The sequence below is a fragment of the Dendroctonus ponderosae genome, unplaced genomic scaffold, assembly GCF_020466585.1.
Source record: "Dendroctonus ponderosae isolate FM_Combo_2020 unplaced genomic scaffold, Dpon_F_20191213v2 Dpon_F_20191213_1, whole genome shotgun sequence".
In the NCBI taxonomy this organism is placed as follows: domain Eukaryota; kingdom Metazoa; phylum Arthropoda; class Insecta; order Coleoptera; family Curculionidae; genus Dendroctonus; species Dendroctonus ponderosae.
In genome coordinates, this window is record NW_026017110.1 from 46,649,890 (window position 1) to 46,673,212 (window position 23,323).

The 23,323-nt window shown below is 40.8% G+C and overlaps 2 protein-coding genes across 6 annotated transcripts; one reads left to right on the top strand and one right to left on the bottom strand.

Annotated features, from left to right (window-relative positions):
• Nucleotides 1-345: 345 nt before the first annotated feature.
• On the top strand, nucleotides 346-5,707 carry LOC109532983 (2-oxoisovalerate dehydrogenase subunit beta, mitochondrial). 2 transcript variants are annotated; one of them, XM_048661714.1, is made up of 7 exons: nucleotides 346-659; nucleotides 724-1,004; nucleotides 1,052-1,207; nucleotides 3,647-3,818; nucleotides 3,877-4,022; nucleotides 4,072-4,158; nucleotides 5,204-5,439. In XM_048661714.1, the coding sequence occupies exons 1-7, from the start codon at nucleotides 551-553 to the stop codon at nucleotides 5,342-5,344; spliced, it is 1,092 nt and encodes a 363-aa protein (XP_048517671.1). In that variant the 5' UTR covers nucleotides 346-550; the 3' UTR covers nucleotides 5,345-5,439. The 2 variants fall into 2 exon arrangements, with proteins under 2 accessions (XP_048517671.1, XP_048517672.1); XM_048661715.1 differs by lacking the exons at nucleotides 4,072-4,158; nucleotides 5,204-5,439 and adding an exon at nucleotides 5,636-5,707.
• LOC109533537 (GTPase-activating protein and VPS9 domain-containing protein 1-like) lies at nucleotides 5,358-23,179 on the bottom strand. Of its 4 annotated transcripts, none has more exons than XM_048661712.1 (21): nucleotides 22,968-23,179; nucleotides 22,759-22,902; nucleotides 21,624-21,907; nucleotides 21,329-21,567; nucleotides 21,109-21,276; nucleotides 20,858-21,053; nucleotides 20,463-20,798; nucleotides 20,205-20,409; nucleotides 18,385-18,678; nucleotides 18,158-18,333; nucleotides 17,193-17,764; nucleotides 16,822-17,137; nucleotides 16,605-16,762; nucleotides 11,343-11,663; nucleotides 11,132-11,289; nucleotides 7,759-7,958; nucleotides 7,451-7,704; nucleotides 7,183-7,394; nucleotides 7,017-7,131; nucleotides 5,875-6,139; nucleotides 5,358-5,822 (listed from the first exon to the last, which is right to left on the bottom strand). In XM_048661712.1, exons 3-21 carry the CDS (start codon nucleotides 21,897-21,899, stop codon nucleotides 5,682-5,684), a joined length of 4,602 nt encoding a protein of 1,533 aa, XP_048517669.1. In that variant the 5' UTR covers nucleotides 21,900-21,907; nucleotides 22,759-22,902; nucleotides 22,968-23,179; the 3' UTR covers nucleotides 5,358-5,681. The 4 variants fall into 4 exon arrangements, with proteins under 4 accessions (XP_048517669.1, XP_048517670.1, XP_048517667.1 ...); XM_048661713.1 differs by having other exon boundaries at nucleotides 7,451-7,701; nucleotides 11,132-11,292; XM_048661710.1 differs by having other exon boundaries at nucleotides 11,132-11,292.
• Between the last annotated feature and the right edge of the window lie 144 nt (nucleotides 23,180-23,323).

Sequence of the window (23,323 nt, forward strand, 5' to 3'; positions counted from 1 at the left end):
GCAGTGGAGACTGTCATCACCTGGAAAAACTAACCGAGGCTTTCCTGAAGAGCCAGACGAAGATCCAGAGGGAATTGAGCGGCAGCGTATACAAACAGCAGCTGCTAGAGGCGGAGAACTTGTGCAACATGGAGATGCTGAGAATCAATCACAGTTTGGAGAGTTTGGCGCCTTTGCAAGCCATTGTGAGCGACTGGGGCTCGGAGGGTGAAGAAACCAGAAGCTCGCTGTAGTTATTTCCACTAATTACACCAGTACGCAAACAATAGCGTTTCTTTGCAAAAGTGCGCGTCCGCTGTTGCCCCATCGTTATCGCAACGATAACACGGAAAATATTTTGGAAACTACACAAAACGCCGCATCATAGGGAGTTGTTGACTGGAAGACAACACCCGATAAGCAGCGGATGTCGCAACATTTTTCACTGGTTTATTTAACGACGATAAGCGGTTCTGATACCTCTCTAAAAATCATTAAGGCATGAATAGTGATTTACAGATTTAATTGCCGATTGTGACCCGAGCAGGTCAGTTTTCCAAAGAAACCAAACATGGCCCTTAACAGTGCGAGAAAAATAGCTGAAAAGTGCGGCAAATGTGCGGAAAGAAGATGGTTCAGTCACTTCGCGTATAGTCCTGATGAAAATGTTAACATTGCGGGTAAAAGCAGGATTAACCAACTAGTCCAGGCATAGTGATTCTATGATGCCACGATTTTTTCAAGGTGAAAAGGCCAAGATGAACATGTTCCAAGCCATCAACAATGCTTTAGACTCGGCGCTGCGGACCGATTCAAAGGCGATAGTATTTGGTGAAGACGTGGGCTTTGGAGGAGTCTTCAGATGCACTTTGGACCTGCAGAAGAAGTACGGCAAAGAGCGCGTTTTCAACACCCCGCTGTGCGAGCAGGGCATCGTGGGCTTCGGAATCGGGGCGGCGGCCGCAGGCCTCACTTCCATAGCGGAAATCCAGTTCGCCGACTACATTTTTCCTGCCTTCGATCAGGTATTTGAACGAACGTGAAAAGGCCTCAAACTAATCCACCGTAATAGCTAGTTAATGAGGCTGCTAAGTACCGGTATCGGAGCGGAAGTCTGTTTGATTGCGGCAGGCTGACAGTGCGAGCGCCTTGTGGGGCCGTAGGCCATGGGGCGTTGTACCATTCTCAAAGCCCCGAGGCGTATTTCGCTCACACGCCCGGACTAAAGGTGAGAAAACTCCACTTTAGGGTGACCCGTTTTCCACACTTTTGTAGGGTCCATCTCCTATCAGTGCTATCAAAAAGTAGTACAGGTGGGGGGCTGGTTTAAGGCCACTTTGTCGTGCAAAGAAACGCCAGTTACAGGGAAACCACGTTCTGCTGATAAAAAAATTGTATTGTAATTGTTGCGTATCGGATAGGGCAGGGACGAGCAACACGCACGGGGCGGCCACAGCATAAAGATCATAATAATGAATGATTAATTAATACAGGGTGGTTTTTTATTGCGCGAGAGTACATTATTTCCGTTGGGGTTGAACTTTCGAAAAATAGTTTCATATAAAAGTTGTTGGCACACAAAGTGCGCATATTTTAAAAATACTTTATATGATATAGAGTGTCTCAGAAAAGCGAGGCAAGATCAAAGTGTATTTTTTTAAACAGAACTACCCATTTTTCATTAACTAATGGAATGCAGCTTGAAACGCTGCATATGCACCGTAAATTGTTTTTTTCTTACTTGCGACGTTGGCAGATTATCGCCATTTTAGTAAAATTTTTCTTAATTCATTCATTGTAGAAGCATAAAAAAGCAGTTAGATACAAAAAAATACGTCTTTCCAATCACCACAGATCCGTTAAGAATTCTATTGAACCAAAATATCAATACGTTGTACATTGTGGACTGAAATCTAAAACTTTTTAACGCAATATTACTTTTGTTTTTCAAATGGAAGTACCTGTACAGGGTGTCCCGTAAGCACATGATCAAAAGGGTACTGCGATATTCTTTGAATCAAAAGAAGACGATCTGACCTAACTTTTATTAACAAAAAATGTCTGGCTCCTCGGCTATTGATGGTCAAAGTTCTTCAAAAAATTTATCTTTTTTTAAATACCGGGAAAATGGTACGATGTATTTTGGTGAAACTCGCTGTGAATGTGTTCTTATGTAAGATTCATAGTTTGACGAAACAATCGAATTCAGCCGTTTTGGACAAGCGGTGAATTCTTGAGTGTCGTGATATAAAAACTTTTTATTTGGTGGATGGAATCAACTCATTTTTTTGTTCGTTGATGCACTAATCATTTGTTCACAATTTTGTGCTTTTTGCAAAATCTTGTAACATTCATAGTTTTTGCGCAAAAAAAATAAATGTTTTCTAGCCTAGTGTAACTGCTTGTGCGCATGTGATGCCAGGCTGGATTGTTTGACTGTTATTTGGTGAGTTTTGCTTAGATTGCGTAATTATTTCTCTTATCTTTGGGTAGAGTTTCTGCTGCAGTTGTTTATGGACCAAACATCCCCTGCAGTTGGCCGAATGGTTCTCGGCACAGTTTACACATTTCACTGAGTTGTCTTTTACCGTCTTTGCACATTCGCTTGTGGGATGTTGTTCTGCACATTTAACGCACCTTGGATTTCTCTGACAGAAATTCTTGGTATGCCCAGAATGTTGGCACTTTGTACTTTGCGGAATGGTTCTTGTAGTTCTCGGTGCTTCGACAATAACTCTAGAGCTCATAGTTTCAACTTATATATTTCTTTGTTGCCTTCTTTTTGCTTTAAGTCCACGAAGAACATTGGCAGAGGTTCTTTAGTTCGATTCTGCTTAACGTTCCAAACACTGACAACTTCATGCCCTAATTGTTCTATGTTTTGTTTAATTCCTTCTGTATCAGTAGAAGCATGAACGTTTTTCAAAACAACCCGGACACTTTTCTCTTGTTTGGGTTTGTATGTATGAAACTGCGTTTTCGACCAATGCTTTGGTAATCTCCCCAACCAATAATCACTCATTTTCGTCCGTCTCTGATACTTACGTTTTCTTCCGGACTTCTTAATCTCTTCTTTGAATTAACTAATTGCCATTTGTTGTTTGTTGACTCCGGCGGCATTAGCTGTAGGCAGGTTTCATTGACCGCCTATACATTATTGGTTGGGTGAATAGTCGCCGTACTATGCTGTTGAGGCGTTTGGTAAACCGGTTGATTCGTTGGTATCTGTTGTTGTGGGAGCACTGTATCATATAAAATATTTTTAAAATGTGCGCACTTTGTGCGTGAACAACTTTTAAATGAAACTATTTTTCGAAAGTTCAACACCATCGGAAACAATGGACTCTATCGCACTAAAAAAACCAGAGTTTTTTTCGATCACTAGTACAGGGGGGATCTTCGGAACTAGAGCCGTTAAGAAGAATCCAATGGACAAAGAATTGTAGTTTCGAATGCTCTACTTCCAGTAGAACATTCAAAACTACAATTTTCTATCCATTTGACCTTCTTCGTAACTGCTCTAGTTCCGAAGATCCCCCTTGTACTAGTGATCGAAAAAAACTTGCCCTGTGGGTACTTTTTTGATAGTACTAACCATTACGGAGATAACATACCCCTATACCCGTCAAAAAGTAGGTAGAAAATGAAATTCCACAACAAACCTTAGGTGATAGTCCCCAGAGGCCCGATCAAAGCCAAAGGGCTGCTGTTGAGTTGCATCCGCGATCCCGATCCCTGCCTCATCTTCGAGCCCAAAGTCCTCTACCGGGCTGCAGTGGAAGAGGTGCCGCTCAATGACTATCAGCTGCCGCTCGGCAAAGCCGATGTCCTGGTTAAGGGTAAAAACGAGTTTCCAATAACCAGCTCAATAGCTGAGGCTAATTTGAGCATTCCTAGGGTCCGACTTGACGCTGATTGGCTGGGGGACGCAAGTGCACGTGCTTAAAGAAGTGGCCGCTTTGCTAAAGCGCGACTATCAAGTGTCGGCTGAAGTGATCGACTTGGTTTCCATCCTGCCCTGGGACGTTGAAACTGTATGCCAGGTAAGTCGCGATTGCAAATCCTGCGATAAACTAAACGAGTTTAGTGCAGTCTGCCGGAAAAACAGGACGAGTCCTGGTCGCGCACGAAGCCCCGTTGACTGCAGGATTTGGAGCGGAAATTGCAGCAACCATACAGGTGAACACTGAAATTAGGCCTGGGTAACACTGTGTTGAGTTGCGCTATTGAGTTGTTGCCGCTCTCTGGGTTAACGAGTCATAACTCATCGGTTCATGAGTTATAAGTGATTTATTAAAGCTTTACGAGACTGGAATTTTCACATCTAAAAAAGGGTCATTAGTATTTTTTTTGAGTAACATTTTACTACTTTGCTCAAACAACTAAAAGAGTCATCTAGATTTTCCCTGCAATAGAACTGAGTCCAAAAAAAGTCGACGAGTTTTCTTGTAAAATCGACCTCTCAATTTTTTTGCAAAAAAGATTCAGTTTGCCAGTATTTTACAGTAAAACGTTAGGAAAACGCGGTTTTGCTGTTTAGCGACAGTGTTGTTTAGAAATAATGACCTAAAAGTGATAAAACCCCAGTTTCCAAGAGTTTTCTAAATAAATAAATATGTACAAAATAGGTCGATTTTGAGTAGAAAGTAAAGCAAAAGAAATTCAGTCAAAACTAAAAAACACTTTTTTTTTAACAAACTACAGTCTTCAGAGGTATGGAGATGACGAGATTTCCAAATAATATGTTATAAACTTTCGCTTGTTCTGTTCGTTTTTTTATGAAAATTATTTGGTTTTTGCTCCAAATTCGAGGCTGGAAAAGGATTTCGAAACTTTTTACAAAGCGACGAAGGATTCAAATTTACTTCATAATTTTTCGCGGAAAATACCTTAAGATTGTCAGCGATTTGAAGTAAAACTTTGGAAAATTGATCATTTACAAGAAAGAGTAACTTGGCTAAAACTGAAAAATTCTGAAATGTTGAAAACATTTTAAAAATGTTATTAATAAATGGCCCTTGAAATAATTCTAAAGACAAGTAAAAACCGTAATCAACATTTTCCCAGCAACGGAACTGAGTTACTGCGTCGGTGCCTTGGGTGCCAGCGCACCAAATCATTTGCGTAACACTGCGCCAAGTCCTAAAAATTAACTGAGTTACCCAGGCCAAACTGAAATGCACTGAAACTAGCTGGGAACTAAAACGGTTTCAATGTACATTAGGAAAATTGCTTCCTCAGCCTGCTAGCGCCGGTTTGTCGAGTAACGGGGGCAGACACCCCATTCCCCCACGTGTTTGAGCCGCTGTACCTGCCAACGAAATGGCGGTGCCTCGACGCCGCCCTGCAACTGATCAACTATTAAACCGCGAACTCCATAACGAGGCAACATGTTTAATGCATGTAACTTACTATAATGTACACATTTTTTATTTAAAATATATACTCATATGCGCTCTATTCTAAGTTAATAAAAATACATAAATTCCATCTGGGGGTTCGCCGAACACACCCGCAAGTCTCCGTTCTCCTTAAGAGTGTGCACGTTTCAAAATTCTAGATTGCTGCGCAAAATTAACCGAAAATCTAGCTAGGAACTGCACTCCGACACAACACAAATCAAGTAGCTAAACACACTGTCTTTTTGATCATCTAGAAAGCTAAAATTCCAAAACGAACACTCACCCCTACTGCGAATGGGGTCAATCGGAATAATCCATGGTTTTAATGTACTCAACAGCTGAACAGAACTGCGTCCACCAGTACTCATCTTCGCCGCGAATCTGCCCGGCGTTGAAACTGTTGACGAACTGAACCGTTGATAGAAGAGCTACTGGATTCACCTGGAAAACCATTGGTTAATTCGTATTACTGCCTTCATACTCATGCCACTACCTTAATTATCACATAAACCAGGACTGGGGTAAAATCATCGGCGGCTGCACAAGATCCAGACAGTCCGAGGAGATCTACCAAGCACTTGGCGCAGCGCGACACGCAACGCAACTTGTCGCGAGGAGTTCGGGCTGCGTCCAAGGCGCGGAGCGCCTCCTGCGCCGGCAGCCAGGGGCTTTCGCGCAAAAAGGCCGAAGGAATCAGCAGATCTTTGTGTTCGGGCCGCAGGCTTTTGGACAGTGTCCCAATGTGTTCGTGTAAAACCCTGAAAAAATCCCCCTTGTACTCTAATAGCAGTTTTCGATACAAGGGCGAAAAGTGTCATTTTTCGAACGACGGCGGCCCACCACGGGCCCGAAAAACAAAATTAGTGTCAAAATAAAATAGCGCCTCTTAGAAATGACTTAAGGGAATGATTTTGAATTCGCCATATCACAAGTTCAAACGCCTCCTGGGGGCTTAAATTATAACTACACGTTAACTAGTCATTTGACACTTGTTTTGTTGACATTGGTGTTTGTGATTTGTTTTGTTTGGTTCTAATCAACTTTTGCGAGACTCTAAAGAAATAGAAACATATCGAAAAGTGCGTAAGTATTATTCCTATAACATATAGATATCATCAACTCCAATAAATAAACAAGTCTGACAAGTCTTAACTGTCACTCAACAACGAGAAATTTGACGTTTCACAGCACATAAAAAGCATCGACTTCAAATTTGATGTCAATGTCATTTTTCAAATATCTCGTTTTGACGTTTGTCATTTTTGAAAAGCGTAATTTTTACGCATAAAAAAGTGAAACAGTGAGTGAAAATTCAGCGTCCTGTACACCAGCAGAAGTTAGAGTGGGAAGTTAATGTTGGCTTCAACTTCCTCAACCTTGAAACAGCTACTTTCACTGCATGGTGTTTGTATAACTTGCATATTTTGTTTGTGTTTTGCGTGTGGTAATATCGGCGAACGCAGAAAAAGAGGTCATTAAAACGACTTTGAGACTGAACTTCTAACAAAGTTATAATTTACAAATTGTCGATAAACCTACGTAATTGATTAAAAAAAACTTGTCGGCTACTTTTAAACACGTTGAATTTGTCACATTCATTCGGTTAACAATAAGGTTTTTCAAGCGTAATCCCACCTGTCTCTATCCCGGTCCCCATCCCCATTCGGGTAGATGGCGTTGAAGTAGACGCGACTCATTATGCACCTTTCCAGAGTGACTTTGACCAGAAAGTCCCTCTTATGCAGCACATCTGAAAAAACCTGGTTTAAAGAGCGCCGGAAGTTTCAAGCGAAATATGTACCTTGCCAGTGCTTGTTCTCGTTCATGATCTCAAATAGCCGCAGATAGAAATTCTGCAAAAAGTCGCACTTTTCATCGGCAAGACTCAGACGGCGAAACTCATCGCAAAAGGCCATCACCAGCGGCTCCTGTTCGCTCAGGAACTCGCGAACGCACACCGATGCAAAGTAGAACTCGCATTGGATGCGATCGTGTTTGATTTGATCTTGCAGACTAGAATTTCATTCGCATTCAAAGAATCGTACATTTGAGTACTGAACAATACGTACGTATTGAGGTACATTTCCGTGAAAAGCAGCTCCTGTTTGCTGCTGACCAGATAGCGCAGGTACGTAGCGCGCAGCCTCAAATCGGCGCGTAGCGACTGGATGAGCTTGAGACAGTGGCGTTCGTCGAGCAGCTGCACGCAGCGCAACGCCTCAGCTATGCGAGCGGCTGAGCTCCATTCGCGTAGCTTCCGAGCTTTGCCCATTTCCAGCCTCAGAATCGTTTCGAGCTTGATCTTCATGCTGCAGGGATTCTGCTGCAATGCCACTAGTTCAAACAACAAAAAATTCCGGCAGGACTACAATCAAACCTTGATAAAATACGGAATTTCCGAAGTGTTCCCCAGCACCAAGCGCAGCTTTTTCTTCACATCGGTGAACGAGTTCGCTTCCTGGTTGAGATTGTCGCTTTTAAGCACTTTGCTCGATTTTTTCGAGTGGCCGTTCTCCTTCACCGGGCTGCTTTCCGCTGAAGGTTTGCGGTACTTGGCCAGAATATCATCTGAGCTATCTGCAAGTAAATGATTTCGTATAAATAGAGAAGAAAGACCCAATTTCATTCACTGTAAGTCGTGCTAAATTTTGGCAATTGGAGATTTTTAAAGGAAATTGGAGCAAAAACTTCAAAATAATTCAGTGTTCAAAGGCAGCGGCGTAAAATACTTAAATGAGGCTGTAAACGCATAATAAAAAGGCTGACAACCAGCCTCAACTCAAACAAATAATTAAGGTATTTAAAGTATTTGGTTTTATAACTTGAAGCAAACGCACTTTAAGCAGTTTAGCCAATAAAAAAGCAAGCATTGCAGAATATATTTTTTAGGAAGTCAGCTCATTTTTTCATTATCGAACGCAAAACAGTTCAAAAGAATCTAGTGGCATATTTAAAATGGACGATAATGGAGGAAGGAGAAGAAATCAACCTCAATCAACAAGAAGTACAATTAAGGGGCTTTCTAACGCCAATTTAGCATTTTCTGGATTTTAAGCCACAAAAATGATCTGCATCGTTTACGCGTAGAGAGGAAATAAAGGGGCTAAGCAGAGAAGATTTTTAAACAAAATTTGAGCCAAAAGCGGGAAAATAGTTCGGTGTATAACAATGTTGAGTCCTTTGATTGCAACTAGCGGTTGAGAAAAACTAACTTGAATTTAGTAAATTAAAATGTTCCTACTCTGCCTACGTTGAGAGTGTGGTGAACTGAGTAGCCCTATGACCGACGTAGCCGGTCCCAAACCCGGATCAAAGAGGAGGGTTGGTGGAACGGGTTAACAACCTACCCACCATAAAAAAGAATGAATGCTCCTAGTACTGCTTGAAAAGCCTCGGAAAAAGAACGGATACCCCGGGAAGGCGACACGGCGAGAAAACGGAAACGAGATTAGAAAGCTAAAAATATAATACGTCTAGCCACTTAGAGCATAACGTCATGGAATAAGAAGGATCACGAGATACTGATGGCACTGGAGAAACACCGAGTTGATATACGCTCACTAGCAGAAACAAAAAATAAATGTAAAGGAAATGTCAACTATAATAACTACATATTGTTCTTCAGCGGAAAAGCAAAACATGAACGAGCACAATCTGGAGTAGGAGTATTGGTACATAAGAAACTTGAGAACTCAGTCGAAGATGTACATTATATCGACGATACACTGCTAAAGATAACTTTTAGTCTTGAAAAAGACAAACTACATATTGTTAGCGCGTATGCACCCGATATCAATAAGAGAAGAGAGATAAGAGAAAACTTTTTCGAAAAACTCCAAGACACTGTGAACAAAATACCCAGCAAAGAAAAGATATTCCTCTTGGGAGATTTCAACTCTAGAATCGAATGTACCCATTCAAAGAGTAGTGCAGAGATTCAATGAAAACGTAATAAATAACAATGGTGAAATGCTATTAACAACATGCGCATCACTAGAATTGCGTAGCAATAATACGTATTTTAATCACAAAAATCTTTATCGATTTTATAATCACAAACCGCAACATACATCCTACAGAGATCCTGGACGTAAGAGTATTGACTTCTGCAAATGCCACAACAGAACATGGATTAACATTATGTGAATACCGCCAAAAATAAAGCATACAAAAAAAAACAAACCAGACGAATACATATCAAAATATAACATCGAAGCCTTTAAAAATCAAAGAACAACAACTTTATAGCAGAAGAGACTGAGACAAAAAATCTCTAACAACCACATCGATGAACAGGATAAAGTGAACCAAGCCTGGGAAAAAATTGAATCTGACATAAAATTAAGTGCAGTAGAGGCGATAGGAGTGAGGAACGTTAACATCAATGGAAGAAGAAACAGTAAACCGTGGTTTACAGAAGAAGCTAAACAGCTGGCAAACGAGAAACAAAAAGCCTACATTAGATACAGAAATACGAAATCCCCAGAAAAGCACGAGTAATACAGAATAGTAAGAAATAAAGTTAATCAAGAAATCAAAGAACTGAAGGAAAAATACTGGGAAAACTTCTCAACGGATATGTAGCATGACTTATATAGAGGGCAAAAGAAGGTGTGGAAAATGTTGAGAAACAGGAAAAAACCAGTAAATGAGGAGATACAAGTAAACAATATCAACCCAGAAGAATGGGTCACATACTTTCAAGAAACATACAACAACCAGTCGCAAACCGAGATAGTCCCAGAATATAACCGACACGACACGAGTCAACCCATAAATACATCCCAAATAGAAGTAACGATAGAGGAAGTAACGAAAATCATAGGCGAACTGAAAAACGGGAAAACCCCAGGTGTAGATAGCATCAGTAGTGAAATTATAAAATACGGAGGGGAGAATGCTACTAAAGAATTAACAAAACTTTTTAATAAAATAATTCAAGAAGAAACGATCCCAGAAGAATGGCGTACCAGCATAACAATCCCAATATTTAAAAAGGGCGACAAAAAACAACCAAAGAACTACAGGGGAATAAACTTACTGCGCTCAAAATATTCACAACAAAATTGGCCCAAAGAATCGAACAAAAATTAGGAATATGCGAAGAACAGCAGGGTTTCCGCCAAAACAGATCCACCATAGACGCAATATTTATATTGAGACAATTAGCAGACAAAGGGATTGAACACGACAAGCCAGTATTTATGTGCATGGTTGACCTAAAACAAGCATTTGATAAAGTAAGGCTAACCGACATCGAAAATATGCTACACCTCCATGGCTTAGATAACAGATATATCCGCATAATAAGAGATCTGAAAAGGAACGGCAAAACGCAAACCAAAGTTAACCAGAAACCAACACAAGAAGTACATTTAAAAACAGGAATACGGCAGGATGACAGTTTAAGCCCCACAATTTTCAATATAATAAGGAACGAGATTATCAAGGATGTTAAACGAGAGGAGTAGGATACCGAATTGCCCACAAATCTTTAAAGCTATTGTGTTATGCAGATGATGCCGCATTAACATCAGAAAGTGAAGATAACCAAGAGGTGGTATGAAAGTTGGACATCAGGAAGAAGAAGAAAATGTGCTTAGTTTTTCAAGTTCAAATTCAACTTTTATATTCACTTCACGTTTTGAGTATTGCTAGAAAATAGAAGCTGTTTTTAATACCTCAAAGTCTACAATCCGACTACAACTCCCGTGGTGGATTTTTTATGCTTTTTCAACATTGGTTTTTACCTGAGGCACTGTTGTTCAGCCTAATTGGGGAATCTCCAATGGCCTGTTTCACCAAGAAATCCTCATCCCCATTCCGCAGGTCTTCCTGGTTCCTAAACGAGCGCTTCTTGTAGCCGAACCCTTTTCTCAGCCGCCCGAAAAAACCGCCTCGCTTTGATCTGCTAAAATTGCCAAAATTATTAACTTTTTTCAAGTTTTGGAAACTGCCCACCTCGAATCATCATCCAGCCCCTTGTTGACGCTCATATCGAAGCTGATGCTCTTCGGAATGGCGCCAGTGGAAGCGGAAGGTTTCAAGCTGCGGTTCAGCACCATGGTGGTTTTCCGAACCGCTGGATTAACCACGCTGGCAGTCAAGTGGCTGTTTACGCTTAAAACCGACAGCTCGCTGGTGCTTTCCGAAGGAGTCAAAGTGACGTTCAAGCTACTTCCGGAGCTGGTCAACCAGGGCTTCGGCTCCCACTGCTCGGAATTGTCGTTGGTTGAGGAAACCTTGTTGTTCTCAAAGCTGTTGCTTGAACTGCCGCTTGAGCTGAAATCATATCGTTTTAGGTCTGCGAACTTCCACTCTACTTTTTATGTCACATTGTTCCAGAACGTTTAAAAATTGTTCAAAAAAAGGTAAAAAAAGCGCCACTAAATTTATCAATAGTGCACACCTTTTCAAATCTTCAGTGCTGTGAAGCTGCAAACGGAGTTTGTAAAAGGTTTCATTTTACCGATTTTTGATGAGCCCCAAAAAAATTCTCAATTCAGCGCTTCAGTCGAGTTCTGTGGATAAATGACTAAAAGGCGGTCTGCTGCTGTTTTGATTGGTTTTTCTTGCGATCAAAAACTGAGTTTTGCTGTTCAAAAGAGAGACTGTCCCACCGTTTTTAAGAAGCTTAACCCTTTGAAAATTAGTTTTGGGAATATATTCTTGGTTTTTCTCGTTATTTTTAAATTTTTCTTTGTACTAAGCCTGCCAGTTCTATAAGTAAAAATTTCCGGAAATTTACCGCAAAATACGCCTAAAAACCGCGGTTATCAGGCTGGATTCTTGCTTATTTCCTCCAGTTCATTCATTCATTGCATGCATTTTCAATTTGCTAAAATCTTCATGCCGTGAAGGAAAAGAAACCGACAACAAATTGCTCTTTTTCAACGCCCAGTTTACCGACTTTAGATTTTAAAGGTGAAACTCCAGTGGCTTGAAACTGCGAATTTTAAAGGAAAAGCGTATTTTTTAAGTCATAAAGTCCAATAGTCTCTTTGGTGAAAAGTCTAGCTGATGTTAAGTAAATCAAGTTCTAACTTGATTGGAAAAGCTCAAAATGAACCCCAAAAAGAATTCTCAATTTAGCGCTTCAGTCGAGTTCTGTGGATTGATGACTAAAGTGCGATTTGTGGCTGTTTTGATTTATTTTCCTTGCAATCAAAAACTGAGTTTTGCTGTTCAAAAGTGAGACTGTCGCACTGTTTTTAAGAAGCTTCACCCTTTGAAAATTAGTTTTTGGAAATATTTTCTTGGCTTTTCTCGTTATTTTTAAATTTTGCTTCTTACTAAGCCTAGCAGCTCTATTAGCAAAAATTTCCGGGAATTTACCGCAATTTTTTATTTTTATTTTTTATTTAATATTATTTACTAAAACTAGTCAAGCATGACCAACCATCAGTTTTTCTCTGTAATCTTAAAATTAGGGTAGTTAACTAAGTCAGTCCATTGACTTTCCAAGTTTTAGCCTCACAGAAGATTGACAATATTTACACGCACACCATGCTCTGCGCTTAAAACGCTATATCAATTCAAAGGGCTTCGTTCTCTTCAATCTGCGGTATAAATTCTGATCATCTAGCAGCTGGCGGGCTTCTGCATTCGGATGTAGTTGTAGTCTAGCTTGGTGTTTCTTTGCATACCGTTTGATTGCCTGTTCAACAGTCAGGATTCCAAGGTCTCTGTGAATATCATTGTTTCTGACGAACCATGGGGCATTGGCTATTTCACGTAATGCCTTATTTTGGACCGTTTGAATCTTTTTTATGTGTGTGCTTTTTGTGCATCCCCATAGCTGAATACCGTAAAGCCATGTAGGTTTAATAATTTGTTTATACATTAAAAGTTTGTTATACAAAGTCATCTTGGAATGCCTGCCAATCAGCCATCTACATATATTGCGCAATTTTAATTTTCAACTATTTTACTTTCTTTCTGACATGTTCGTTCCATCTTAATTTAGTGTCCAAAGTCATACCAAAGTATTTCGCCGTATTTGCATATGGGACAGCGGATCCATTAATATTTATTACTGCGGGATCTGTTAAATTTTGGTTGGTAAAGTTAACATAGGTCGATTTAGTTTCGTTAAGTTTGATTTTCCACTTCTGTAGTTTCTGTGAGGTACAGCCTTGAGTGAGTGAGATTTGTGTCAGTTGACATTAATCCCATCTCATCCGCATATGTTGCTATTATTGTAACTTTCACGTATGGTTGGGGTAAAATTTTACCTAGTTCGTAGACTAGCCCGTCATGCCATACTTTGTCGAACGCCTGCGATACGTCGAGGAATAGTACTGCACAGACCATCTTTTCTTCTAGTGACTTCTCTATTACATCAGTTATTCGGTCCACTTGATCAATTATAGAGTGGTTTGATCGGAATCCACATTGATGATCGGGGATTAACTTTTGTTTCTCTAATATTTGTTTATGTCTTTTCAGCAACAGTTTTTCAAAAAGCTTTGATATTATTGGCAAGAGGGAAATTGGTCTGTCGACTTAACATCGTGTTGAGGTTTACCAGGCTTGGGGACCATGATGACTTCAGCTATTTTCCACATTGCCGGTACATGTTTAATCCTGATTGAGGCGTTAAATAGATGTGTTAACATCAGTATCACCTTTTTTGGCAGTTGTTTCAGGATTTGTCCTGTAATTAAATCAAACCCAGGAGCCTTTTTGGGCTGAGATTATTATTAATTTCTTCTGCTACATCTTTCGAAGTAACAGGAGCAATCATGTGGATCGAATTGGAGGACGAAATATTGTCTGCAATCGGTCGGTTATTGTGTTGGTTGTATTGTATGTGGTTTGGTACAAATACGCCTGCCAGATATTCAGCAAATAGATCCGCTTTTTGTTGATCATCACGAGCCCAATCGCTTAGTCCCTTTCTAATAGGCGGTATTGACACAACTGCTTTTCTAACTTTCTTTGTAACCTTCCACAAGGAATATTCAACTTCGTTACCTACTGATAAATTTGTAATAAAGGAATTTCTGAGAATTCTGTTTTAATTTGTAAATTTCACGTTCTAGCTTTTGAATTTGTCTATTTAATGATGTCTTATCGCTAGGATGACGTGTTTGTTGCCATCGTCTTCTATGTCGTGTTGTTCGGCTGTTTTCAATCTTACGTTCAACGTGATTTCCTCTTGTAGGTCAGCTTGTTGAGTGTTGGCTTGGCTTCCCTTTTAATGATTTTCTCACTCATAGTCATGACTGCTGCTGAATGGTCGGATTCAAGGTCAAAGCAGTCATTAATTTCGATGTAATTCGATGATACTTTTCTGGAGATAAAAAAGTCCAATAAATCCGAGATTTTTGGTCCTATCCGCCGGCCAATAACTTGGCTTTCCCGTGGAATGAAAGTTACCGCTCATATTTCTAATAGCTTCACTTAACGCTTTTCCTTTTGTATTTGTTATTCTTGCGCCCCAATCTACGTGCTTGGCATTAAAGCCTCCTCTTAGTATGAATCTTTCACCCATGTATCTTAATATAAACGAATAATCGTCTATTTTAAGATTATATCTCGGTGGTATATAAATGGCCCCAACTTTAAAATTTTGTTATGTAGTTTTTATTACTACTGTAGTTAGTTGTGTACTCACCTGTTGGATTGGAAGTTCTTCATGATAATTAATAGACTCTTTGATGAAAATGGCACTTCGTCCCTTGGCGCTTGGTTGTCGGGATGGATGGAATGATCGCATTTATAACCGTGTATTTTAACAAATGATTGATTGGTGAGATCTGTTTCTGAGACTAAGCAGACATCAATGTGTTGACTATGTAGCAATACTTCTAGTTCAGCTTTTTTACTATTTAATTATACCATTAGCGTTCTAGGTAACAATTCTTAATTCTTTGGTATTCATTATTTATTTGTTTTTGGAATAGCTCCCGTTGCTTTTGCCTCCAAAATGTTGAGTCTCTCATTGATACTATCCAGCGTATCCATCATTGGCGATGCATCATGTCTTGCACAGAGTTTCTTTCAATTAGCTGTTTTCGATCTTGTTAAGCGGGTTGCGCATTTTTGTTTTTCCTAGCAGTTTCAGCATAGAAAAGGGAATTAATTATGTTCGTCTTCTCTATGCTTAGGGGGCCAGCATTTATTGCTGCATTTTTCAGCGATCGCCTTTTATCGTGATCTCTCCTCCGTTGTAATGCTTTGGCAACAGTACATGCTCGGTAGTTAGCTGGGTGCGCTTCACCGCAGTTGGAGCACTTAGCTGGAGGAATTTTGAGTTTAGTACATGACGCAGTAGGATGATTCCCAGCACACTTGACACACACTGGTACTCTATTGCAATATTTTTGCGTGTACAAATCTTTGGCACTGGGCTGTTTTGAGTGATTCCACAATAATTTTCGAGTTCGCTAGATATTGTACTTCAAATACTTTTTTGACGTCTTCAGTATTTTCAAAAGTTGCTATAAATAATGGCAACTTGATATATTCTGTCTTCTGGTTCCTCGAGATTCTCTTTAGTTTGTTTATAACACTGATTGCTTTACAGCCTTTTTCTTTCAACTCCTGTAATAGCTCTTCAGTGGTACACGAGGGGTGAAAATTTTTAAGCATTACTCAGAACGGTCTTCGTTGTTTATTTTCATAAGAATGTCATTCTTGCTTTTCTTCATTTAGTATTTATTGTTGTTTATTGTCAAATCTCTATATTCTTCTGGGGTTTCTACATTGAACTTCATCTGGTTATTATTCAGTAATGCGGCATTGAATTTTAATTCTTTACTGTTCAGTTTTTTATTTTGTTGTAGTCTACAATATTACTAACAACCACCGGAGGCGGCCTTCGAATTTTCGCCTGTATATTTTGTAGAGTCAGAAATGCGATTCCAAGTATTGCAACATTGCAAGCGTATTTTCAAATCTTCGTTACTTCAAAAGTAGCTGGACTCATACCTACAACTCTCTGTTAATTTCCTTGAAAATAAAATTCTGCCCGATTTTTGACGAATTCTTAAAAGGAAAGTGAAATATGCACTTCTAACTCTTGATCTATCGCAATGCTATTTTCAACGGTTAATTCCTTCAAAATTAGCAGGATTACAACACAGTTTCTACCGCTCTTCTATTCTACATATTTTCTCTTGGAGACGACTCTTTATAGTGCGCTGAACGAAAAGAGCAGGCACACTTTCAATAAACGAGAATCCCATCACCACTGCAAAGTGAGGAACCCCGGATTACCTTGAGTTGAGGCTGCAATTGCTCAGAAGAATTTCTGTGGGGCGATCGCCGTATTTCTTCATGATGGAGTTTTTGATCGACGGCTCGCCCTCAAAGTCCTTGCCGTTGAAGCCGCTCGGGCCGGGCATCTGATTGTTGTCGGCGGATTTCTGATTTCCCTACATTAAACAGACAAAATAACACAAAACGCCCACGGAAAAACTCCAACGAAAAATACCTGTTTATTGGCGGCCCCGCCTACGGAATTTGTCGTGACGCTGCTGAACGAAACCGTGGTTTGAGTGCTCTGCGCTACTCCGTGCTGGGCAATCGGCTTGAAGACATTGTTGGCATTGCGGTCGACTTCCGTGTTGATTTTCCCGTTCAAGCGGCCGTCGCGTTTCTTGAACTCCTGGAAAGATGCACTGCTCACGTAGTTCTGGTTAATGGTTACAAAGTTGGAGTCGCGCAGCGACTTCACGTTTATTCCGGTCGCACTTGATTGCGATACCAACACGTTGTTGCCTGCCGGCACATAGCTGGGGCTGTTTACGCTGCAACAAACGCTAGGTTTACAAGCAAAAAAGTTGAAATTGTCCAAAAACCTACCTAACAGTAACGAAGTTCGTGCAAGCGGTTGAGGTGTTCATGAGTATCCCCCCATAAGAGCCGGAGCAGGAGCTCAGGCGGCGCGCGCTTGCGACTTCGTCTGTTTCTGAGCGAGTATCATCTGAGCGGGCCACACTGTTGGTATCGTCCGACTGAGCCACACTAGCCGTGTCATCATTATCCACATCAATGAGCCGCTCGGTATCAGAAGCCATCACATCAGTGGACCAGGCGCTTTCGCTTTGCGTCTCCGATATGTCCACCTCTTGAATCGCCTGATCCACTAAGTGCAAGTGCTGCTGGCGCTCCAGCCTGGACTCACTTTCCCCAATGGTTTCGTTGTCCGAAGCCAGTACGTCCGTGCTCCAGGTCTCGGAAATAATCGAAACAGTCTCATCACCTTCGAGCAGCCGTTTGATTTCGAACTTGCAGAATTTGTCGTCGATTTCCGAGCGGCGTTGCCGCGATATGTTGGGCGGCTGTTGCTGCTGCTGCTGGGGCTGCGCCCCTGCATCCACATGGTCTTCCGCGCGCTGATTGTCTGTGTGTGGACGGTCGTCGTTTTCGTTTACCTGCCAAGCACAAACAGTCGTTTTTCAGATTTTTGAAGTAAACACTTCTTGAGACGCGCTTAGCACTTTTTTGTGGTTGTTGAATGAGACTGTCCAGTTACGTTCTCGGTAAGGTGCAAGCGTTGACTAAGACATTTTATTTCCAATATAAAAGGCATATCAAAATTTTCATTAAATTCTCAAAGTCTACGTGCACACGCTTTGGACCGCGATGACACTGTTCACAACGACAACGTTGAACTGTATTGATTTTATCAGAAACTTGGATAAGCACCGAAGAATCCGTCAAGAAATTTGATATAGATAATTAACTTTGTGCCTTGCGCCGCTTGCTAAAGTTTTCACTTCTATCAGACAAGAGAAGATTTTTTCAGTCGGTCAACCACAACTCACCTGGCTGCTCGGTGTGTCTCTTCCGCTGATATTGGGAGTGCCTCGCCCGGAAACATTGGCAGACACCATGTCGGACAGATTGTCGTTCTGATCCTCATTCTCTAGCTCCAGGCTGCTGGCCACCGAATGATTACTGGCTGCCTCCGAAATAGCCTCCAGATTATCGGAGGTGTTGCCTAGACAATCCACAGTTGCAGCAAATCCAAAAACAATCCCCAAAAACCCACCTATGGACCCTTCATCGGCATATCCAGAGTAACCGTCCTTCAGGTCGTTGCTATTAGACGTTCCGTTGGTATCCAAGATGTTTTCCTTGCCGAGTTCCATATCGGAAACGGCCACAAAAACGCCGCTATCGCTCTTCAACGGCACGCTCAGATCGATCACTTTGTCTTCCGGCAAAAGCCCCACTGGCTCAGTGCTTACTCCATCGATCGGGAAAACGATTACAAAGTTTTTTGCCGATTTCTCCTCACTGTCTGGGGAGCGCCGATTGGTTGATTGACCAGCTTTTTGCGTGCCTGCAAATACATTTATTATGGTGTGATATAATGTTTACATAGGGACTGCTATAAATTACTGCTTAATGTAGTTATTCTTGTAGGACCGCAAAATTTTGCCAGATTTTATTATCGGATTTGATATTTTCGGCCTCGTTCTATTAGTTTTTTTACAGCCTTGTTTCTTAACATCCCTTAGTTCATTCGCCTAGGTTACTTTGAATTTGTGGCCAGGCAGCTGATTACGGGACTTAATCAAATAAAAACAAATAAGTATTTCAAGTCTACTTCTATTAATTTTGCGACTAAACTGCCTGTTTTTCGTCAGTTTTTCTATTTCTTGTTCCTCTACTTGCTTCAGGGCATTTTTCTCATTTGTTATTTCCCGCAACAAATCTGCCTTTTAAGGTAAGAAAAAATAACAACCTTGAAGTCCAGCACAGAAACTTTAATGTTCACAGGCTTGGAAACATTCGAATGTAGTAGTAGTGCGATTTGAGCGCAATTTGAGAAGTGTGACCTGCAAGTTGCTAGCTGCTTTGGGCTGCGAATTGCATTTTCCAAAGAAAGCGCACAATTTAGGGAAGTGCTGATTCTTAACAAGGCTTTACATCAGATTTATTCCCATTTAAATTAGTGTTTCATATCAAGTTGATGCCGAACCCGCACTGAAAATTGCACATTTTTAAGTGAGAGCTTGAGAGCTTTAAGTGGATGTTGGGCCCATAACTAGCAAGGTTCTCAAAAATAGAAATACTTACTTTCAATTACAAATGTTTTAAGGGCGTATTCTTGAGCGGAGTTTATGAGAAAAATATTTGATAAAATTGATATGAACATGGGGTCAAAAGTGCTTCCTTAAAGTACTCTTTGCTTAAACTTTAATAAACTGTAAACCATATTTTATATATAAAGAAGAGCTGAATCATAAGCATTTTGAACCCCACGTTCATATTAACATTTTCTCATAAAATCGGCTCAGAATTATGCATTTAGAATTTTTGCACCCCGTATATAAAGTTTAAGGTGACGTAAAAACATTTATAGAGGGGGTTTCTGAGGAGTTCTATGCATATTTGACTCAAAGGATGCAATGCAAAAAAGCTCCAGGCCAGAAAAAAACTTTTTTGAAATTATCTTGCGATAATAATTCGCATTTTTATGCTTTTGATAAATCAAAAAATTATTTGTCGCTTGGAAAAATATCCTTTCTTCCATTTTAATTAGTGTTTCATATTATTGGCCCTCAACTGTGTTTAATAGTATCAATAGTATAAAGTATTGAATTTCAACTTGATACCGAATCCGTATTGAAAATTGCAAATTTTTAAGTGAGAGCGTTCTCCCAACTGATCATGTTCTGGTGCTCAAAAGTAGAAATACTTGAAATTTCAGTGAATGTTTCACCTTTTTTCTTCTATATGGTGTGCGAATTTAAAATTGCTGCTTGCGCTCAATTGAAAATTGCACGTTTTTAATGAATGAAAAAAGACGTACCAGCAGATTGAAATAACTTGCAACAGTCTGATTCGCTTGCATCGACTTACCTAAAGATCCTAAGGAGAAAAACGGCGGTTTCTTCGCCGGGCTGAACTCGCTCAAATCGCCGTTTGGTCGCGATGTTTGAGGCGAGTTTTCCCTGGAAATGGCAAGCGAAGACAGGTGCTCTTCAATGGAAACGCTCAGAGAAGGGTTTTTTTCAAAGTTGTCGTTCTGCACTCTGATCATTTGGACTTTTTGCAAAAAATACACCTGAAAACAGTTGAAATCAAGCCGCAATCAACTACACAACAAAAATAGGTTACCAAGTTGTTCAACTCCTCTTCAGTGAACAGCATGATGTCGCGCACAACCTCAGGGCTGGTGTCCACTGGCGGATCGCTCGAATCCATGTCGAAAAAGAGCAATTCCACAAAGTTGCTCATGCTGTTTTTGTCGACATTTTCGAAGATATCCAGGTACTTCTTGTCGATGCCCTCGAACTTGTACAGCGCCAGAATCTGCATGATTTTCCCCACCTGGATCAGATTGTGCCGCACCATTTCGCTGGTGACTGCATTGGCGATTCCGTACTGTTCCGGATCGACAATCACCGGGCAAATGAAGAGGGTGAACAGCAATTCGGTGATTATTGAGTTGGCCTATCAATATTTAGTTTTTTTTTTATTAACCAAACCAAGCTTGTGGCAGTTCCAGTTACCTCTTTAGCACAATAATTATTCTCAATCATCTTGTAGATATGGAATGCTATCCAGGCCAAAGCCCTGGGAAAGCTGCAAACATTTTCCAGGAGCGACTGGACGAAGCTGTTAGTAAACTGCGCCAGTTTAGACGCAACATCGTTGCGATACTCGACAGCGTCTTTGTAAACTTTCAGATTCTCATCCTGTCTGAATCTGCAAAACACACAGTTGTCACGGGGCAGTTTATTGGTAGTAGGGCTGCGCTTGCCTCATTATAGTCTTATCATGGTCGATGTCCAGGAAATAATCCGAAAAGGACAACAGCTCCAAAATGGGCATCTCCAGGGCAGCGCTGAGGAAGAACTTGGCCGGCTGGTAGATTTCATGGAACAGGAAGTACAGATGCCTGAAGGAACAGGATCTTTGCTTGATTATCCTGCAAAAGAAATCAAATTATTCCCATTCCAAGGGTGTGCAATGAACACTACCTTCGCGGGTTGTCGCTCTTCAGAAGCTGCTTTTTTGCCAGCTCAAACAGCAAAGTTAGTAACAGTTTGGTGTCGTCGGCAAACACACACCCGCCATAGAGGCCATTGAGCAAGCTTTGCAGAAGCAACGGGTGTTGGACAGCGTCATCCTTAACAGCTTCGCCTGTAATGAGCCAGTTTGCCAGCTGCTTGGGCTGGGAGCGCAGGATGTGAAGCAGATTGGAAATTTTCACGGAGTTCTACAACAAAACCTCAGCAATTTTTAGGGCATTGAGCGCCAGAAAAAAAACCAAACCTGGAACCCCAAAGTATTCTTCGCCTCAACAAACTCGGAGTTGCGAACAAAGTCAAAACGCCGACAGTTCTGGCTGGAGACTCGTCGCTCAAACAGCAACAACTTCTGCTTGTTGGTCAGCCAAGACGCCTTGATGACTGTTTGGGTTTTGGCTCGGATCAGCTCGTTCAGCTCTTGAATGTCGAGTTTTTCGCTTTTAATGAAGAGCTTTTCTTGGCGCAGCTTGCAGATGAACGTGTAGATATCCGAGTCGTCGTCCAGCGTCTCGTTCTTCATTTTGCTAACTGGAAATCAAGTTGCAATTAACTACAGTATAACCTCTGTAATCCCAACTAATTATTGCAAGAGAAAATTCGGATTTTCGTTATTTGTACAGTACATAATTTTAATTAAAGGGCCTTTGAAATGTCGTATGTCGAAAGTATCTTGGTCGATCCTGTGAGAAACGAAGAGCTGATCTGGCGGAACGAGAACTTTTCGAAAATGGTAACAAAAGGAAAACACTTCGGACTTATACTGCGTGGAAAACGCTACAATATTCAGCGCCTCATTCTTCAGGCGAAGATTGAGGGAATAAAGAATATAAGCGAAAAAACTAGAAAAAAGTTTTCTTCCTTTGCTTCAATGTGCTGCAATTAATAGAATCATTTGATAAGGAAAAAGATGGACACTTACACAGGAATTTACATGGGACTCTAATAAGAAGATAGACTTGGTGCAACAACTGCATTTCCTGGACTTTGATTCGAAGCAGTTCTTTGAATGGCTCTCCGGCTCCGTCGTCACTGGATAATTTTTCGCCAGAGGTTGAAAGCCGGCAGCACCCGTTTTAAAATTTGTGATCGCGACTTTTATTAGAAAAAATTGGGCTTCCACTTGAAATTTTCCCTGACATTGGAGGACAAACATTTTGGAAGTGAGGAATCGGCCTCGACCTGCAATGTTCGAATAAACCAATTTGTTGTTCCGATTAGAGACGCAACTTCCGGGCGTCCGGATCAAAGGGGTTTGACTGTATACTTATATACCATCAGACTGGAAACCATAATTGTTTGAAGCTTCACGAATTGAAAGTTGAAATGCACTCTTTCCATCTGCCACCTAAAGACAATTCGGAATACTGAACTGGACTTACGAAAGGGCTGTTCTGGTGTTTTTTTGTCTCGAAACAGTACCCAGTTTGATCCACCTCCACAGGAAAACCAACGTTAAACATGTGAAAATGTCGCTGAATTCATCAGCAACCAGAGCAGACTGGTGTGGTGATTTCTCTTGCAGCCTATTAAACACATCCGTTCCCAATAGGTGAAGAGATTTTACAATTGCATAATTTTCGTACGTTACCTGGCTTATTTCGTCTCGACAAAGCGCATTTGCTTTCAATGGGGCTTGTTTTCCTCGAGATCAGCTCATCTAAACTGGTAGGAGGCAACGCGCTTAGTTTGACAACATTATATCCACCTACTTTTACTCAGTATGTTTTTATTTAACTTTTTTAATTGATAACAGTAAAAACAAATAACATTCACTGTCACCGATCAAATGCGAATGCTGGTGACGGTTTTGACAAGGGACAGTGACTCTGGTAGACTGAGCGGAACCAGGGGGTGTTGCCAAATAACATCGCTAAGGCCACAATGGCGGACGATTCTTAAATATTTAATTTCGTTTTTAACTAGCGACAGTTTAATGGAAAACCA